The sequence below is a fragment of the Ochlerotatus camptorhynchus genome, unplaced genomic scaffold, assembly GCF_037179485.1.
Source record: "Ochlerotatus camptorhynchus isolate MF236.1 unplaced genomic scaffold, CSIRO-AGI_Acam_v1.1 ptg000140l, whole genome shotgun sequence".
Taxonomy (NCBI): Eukaryota; Metazoa; Arthropoda; class Insecta; order Diptera; family Culicidae; genus Ochlerotatus; species Ochlerotatus camptorhynchus.
The window spans coordinates 737910-742498 of NW_027040630.1; the positions used below are offsets into that span (position 1 = coordinate 737910).

At 50.3% G+C, this 4589-nt stretch overlaps 1 protein-coding gene across 1 annotated transcript; it reads right to left on the minus strand.

Annotated features, from left to right (window-relative positions):
* Positions 1–1804: 1804 nt before the first annotated feature.
* On the minus strand, positions 1805–3175 carry LOC135700661 (uncharacterized). The gene has a single exon (XM_065221243.1). The coding sequence runs from the start codon at positions 3173–3175 to the stop codon at positions 1805–1807; it is 1371 nt and encodes a 456-aa protein (XP_065077315.1).
* Positions 3176–4589: the final 1414 nt, after the last annotated feature.

Here is a 4589-nt window from a genome sequence, read left to right on the forward strand (position 1 = left end):
CATCTCGGAGCCTGAAGCTAGTAGAGGAAGTGAATCGTCGTTTCGTCGACGAGTTCGAAATGTCGGATGTTGGCGCAGTGAAGAGTTTCCTCGGGATGAAGGTGGAGCGAGACGTCGAGAATCGGATCCTAAGAATCAGCCAGCGTGGGTTCCTGGAAAGTCTTCTTTGCCGGTTCAACATGCAGGATTGCAAGCCTATCTCGACACCGATGGAGTGTCGCCTTCACCTGGAACGAGGAAAAGAAGCGGAACGGACGGACAAGCCCTACCGCGAGTTGGTCGGATGCTTGATGTACGTGGCATTTACATCGCAACCCGACCTGTGCACGGCTGTCAACTACTTCAGCCAGTTCCAGAGTTGTCCAACCGAACAGCATTGGGTACACCTGAAGAGACTTTTGCGGTACATTCGTGGAACTCTTGATCTCGGACTGGTCTATAGACGAGACGACGGCGCATCGATACTGGAAGCCTACGCAGACGCAGACTGGGCGAACGACGTGATGGACAGGAAGTCATTATCCGGGTATGTTTTCCGTATTCATGGCAGTACCGTTTGTTGGCTGACGCGGAAACAGTCAACGATCTCTCTGTCTTCTACCGAGGCGGAGTTAGTTTCCTTGACTACAGCGGTATGTCAGGGGACATGGCTGGTGCGGTTGCTGGAAGATCTGGGAATCAAGATGAGCGACCCCGTTACGTACTTTGAGGACAATCAATCGACGATCCGTGTTGCTGAGGATGAGCGTGGAGTGGGCCGATTGAAGCACGTTGACGTGAAGCACATGTTCGTCCGGAACGAGATCCACCAAGGGCGTATCATGCTGCAGTACGTGCCGACGACGGACCAGTTGGCGGATGTGATGACCAAGGGTCTTCCAGAAACATCGAGCAAATCTAGGGTTGATGGGCTCTGTAAATTGAGCGGGGGTGTTGGGAATGTCAATTTCCTATCCCTTATACCACAAACCCCATCGGGCAACCCCTCGACAATGAGCTGTCATTAGACACCGGAAGTAAACAATAGTTTTTTATTCTTGACCTGTACCTAGCAAAGAAAACACGTTTTCTTAAAATCTTGTTCGTTTAATTAAATACGTTATCCGTTTTCTCTTAATCCGCTTCCGTTACCACTGCCCGAATTCCCAATACATTTGACGCCCATTTCCTCAACCTGAATCCTCCACTTATCAACATTGCATCGATCTGGTGTCGCAGCTCGATAGCTGACTCAACTTCATCCGCACCGGTGATCACATCATCCATATAGACGTCCTCGTAAACGGTTTGAGCAGCAAGTGGAAACCTCTCTCGTTCATCATCTGCCAATTGTTTGAGCGTACGGGTAGCTAGGAATGGTGCCGATTTCGTACCATACGTCACCGTTATCAGCTCGTTATACGGTCCAAACCAAAGGATGCATTGGAGTGGTGTATCCAACAGAGTAACCCACATCTGCCGAAACATTTTCTCCACATCTGCAACGACCATAACCTGGCGGAACCTGCTTCGTAGGATGATCGACCTTAGCTCTTGCTGCACTATTGGTCCTGCAAATAGCGCATCGTTTAGGGAATGTTTTGCAGGATGCATCAAACACCACCCTGACTTTGGTTGTGGTACTCGACTCCTTGATAATTGGATGATGGGGTAGAAAGACTCGTTTCACTCGTCTGTATCCTTCACTACCCTCATATGACCGAGCTCAGCATATTCTGCCATGAAGGTGTTGTATTGTTTTTGGAGATTAGGGTCCCTCGACAGTCTTCTTTCCACACTTTGTAGACGTTTCAGCGCTATTTCCTTAGATTCCCCCTGTTCGCGCAATTGCCGTAAGAGGCCGCTGAATCAGGAAATGACCGGGAGTCAACGCTTCGTAGTCGTCCGGGTCGTTACTGAGCGGCGTGAGTGGTCGCGAGTTCAATACTGCTTCCACTTGAGTCAGGATCGTCTGCATCTCGTCGTACAGGAGAGTGTGCACACCAATCGTTCGTTTGAGGAGCAGGTTGAACGATTTGACTGCTGATTCCCACAGTCCACCGAAGTTTGGCGAACGCGCTGGAATAAACCAGAACTGAATCTGGTCTTCAGCTGAACTTCTGACGACGGATGCCTGGAACTGCTGGTTGTTGAACAGGCGACGTAATTCGTCCAACTGTCGTCTCGCACCTACGAAGTTTCTTCCGTTGTCGCACATTATGATCTCCGGCTTGCCTCGCCGGGAAGAGAAACGCTTCAGGGTCGCAATAAATCCCTGAGCGGACAGGTCTGACGCTAGTTCCAGGTGAACGGCCTTGGTTACTAGACAGACGTAGACGGCAACGAAGATTTTCACCGGGCGACTGAGCCGGTACGGATACGACACTTGGAATGGGCCACAGTAATCCACACCTACGCGCTGGAATGGTGGACACGGGGTGACTCTTTCGGGGGGAAGATCCGCCATGAGCTGGTCCTGAATCTTGGGCTTCACTCTGAAACATGGTACACACTCGTGAACCTTTCGCACTAGGTTCCGGGCGTTTGTTGGCAGCTGTTGTCCACCATGCAACATCTTTCGATGGTAGTGAACGACGACCATGTACGTAAATGGATGATGGTGATCCAGGATATACGGGTGCTTGCGACGGGTCGCAATCGATGCGTGGCGAAGTCGGCCGCCAACGCAGAGTATTCCGTCTTTGAGCTCCGGGTGTAGTGACGAAATCTTCGACGACTCTCGAACTTCTCTACCGTTTGTTAAATCAGCTAACTCCAGCGAGAAGCTTTCTTGTTGGGAGAACTTGACCAACGCATGCAAAGCATCTTCCAGTTCGAGCGTTGTGAGAGGACCACACCGTCGATTGTCACGGTTCGCCGGTTGCGAATTGTAGCGGAATCTGTGAAGCCAAGCAGTCAGTCGTACGAGATGTGTATACGATGATCTGAGGCTGAAGATATCGCTTGGAGTTACCACTGCAAGTGCTGTCGCCATGCTTTTGGCTTCGAGATCCAAGGGATCGAAGTCTTCTTCATCTATCTGATGAGCAGATGGCCAGTTGTGCTCGTCCAACTTTAGCCAATGCGGACCGTTGAACCAAAGCGATTCATATTGTAGCTGCACTTGGATCATTCCACGGGAAATTATGTCAGCTGGATTCTCTAGTCCAGCTACGTGGTTCCAAACTGCTTCCATCTTGATGGTGACGAAGAAATCCAACGCTTGACAATCGTGGAGTCCGTCCAGAAAAAGCCTTTCGCTTTGATGCCGAGACTGCTTGTGACCTTCTCGTAAAGGTGTGCCAACAACAAGGCTGATGACAGTTCTAGGCGTGGAGTGGAGAGCCGCTTGTTTCCTTTCTTCAAGTTGTCAAGCGGTGCAACGCGTGACTTCGCTGTTAAAAACCTCACACACACCTCCCCCGTTTCGGAGATTGTTCGTACGTAGAAACAGGCGCCGTATGCCTTATTCGACGCGTCGCCGAAACCGTGAAGCTCCGTGGTGACGATGTGACTTCCGGTTCCTACCCATCGGGGAACGGTAAGGTTTTCTAGTGCTGCTAGATTCCGCCGATATTCCTTCCACTGCTCTAGAAGTTCTTGATTAAGTTGTTCATCCCAGCCGCAGTTTTGCTTCCACAGTTCCTGGATGAAGATCTTTGCTGAATGATAACTGGGCCAACCAGACCAAGCGGGTCCAACAACCGTGAAACATCGGAGACGACCAAGCGTTTCGTAATCGTTGCTGACCAGTTGAACGATGGGAACGTGAAACAGAAAACGTCTGAACTAGGTTCCCACACTAAACCCAATGTCTTGATGGAAGTTTCAGACGAATCGAGATCCAGGATTGAGCGTTCATCCCTCAAGCTTTCCGGAACGAATTCGAGAAGCTCCTTGTTGTTTGAGTTCCATTTTCGAAGCGTGAAACCCGCTGAATCCAACAGCTCGATGACTTCTTGAACCAACTGTTTACCTTCTTCTACGGTGTCTACCCCTGAGCATGTCGTCAACGTAGAAGTCCTTCTTGACCACCGTGGACGCTACAGGATGCGTTAACGCTCCGTCATCTGCTAAACGCTGCAGGCATTTGGTAGCAAGATATGGTGCGGATGACGTACCGTACGTAACAGTGGTCAATTCGTACGTGCGGTATGGATCGGAAGGGGCAAATCTCCACTTGATGCTCAGCAACGGATGATCACGACGTTGAACTTTAACCATGCGATACATCTTGGCGACATCAGACGGTAGACGTTTGACAGGAAGCGTCGAAAACTACGCGCAGCTTCGTAGTCGTGCTGTCTGGCTTAAGAACAGCATGATGTGGTAGAAAATACCTTTTTACTCCTACCTCTCCGACCTCCTCGGTGACGTCCTTCATGTGTCCAAGTGCAAGATATTCACGAATGAATTCGTCGTACATCGTCTTCAGCTCTGGATTTGCAGCGAAACGGCGTTCCATGCCCATCAACCGTTTTATCGCTGTGGTCTCCGAATGACCTAACCGGTTAATTATGGCTTCCTTCTTCGGCATCGTGACAATAAATCTGCCGGTCTCGTCTCTGATCGTTGTCCGGGCGAAATGTTCTTCACACGCTGACTTCTCT

Bases quoted from the DNA above. Each gene is read 5' to 3' on its own strand.
- LOC135700661 (XM_065221243.1), bottom strand. From the start codon at position 3,175: ATGGAAGCAGTTTGGAACCACGTAGCTGGACTAGAGAATCCAGCTGAC.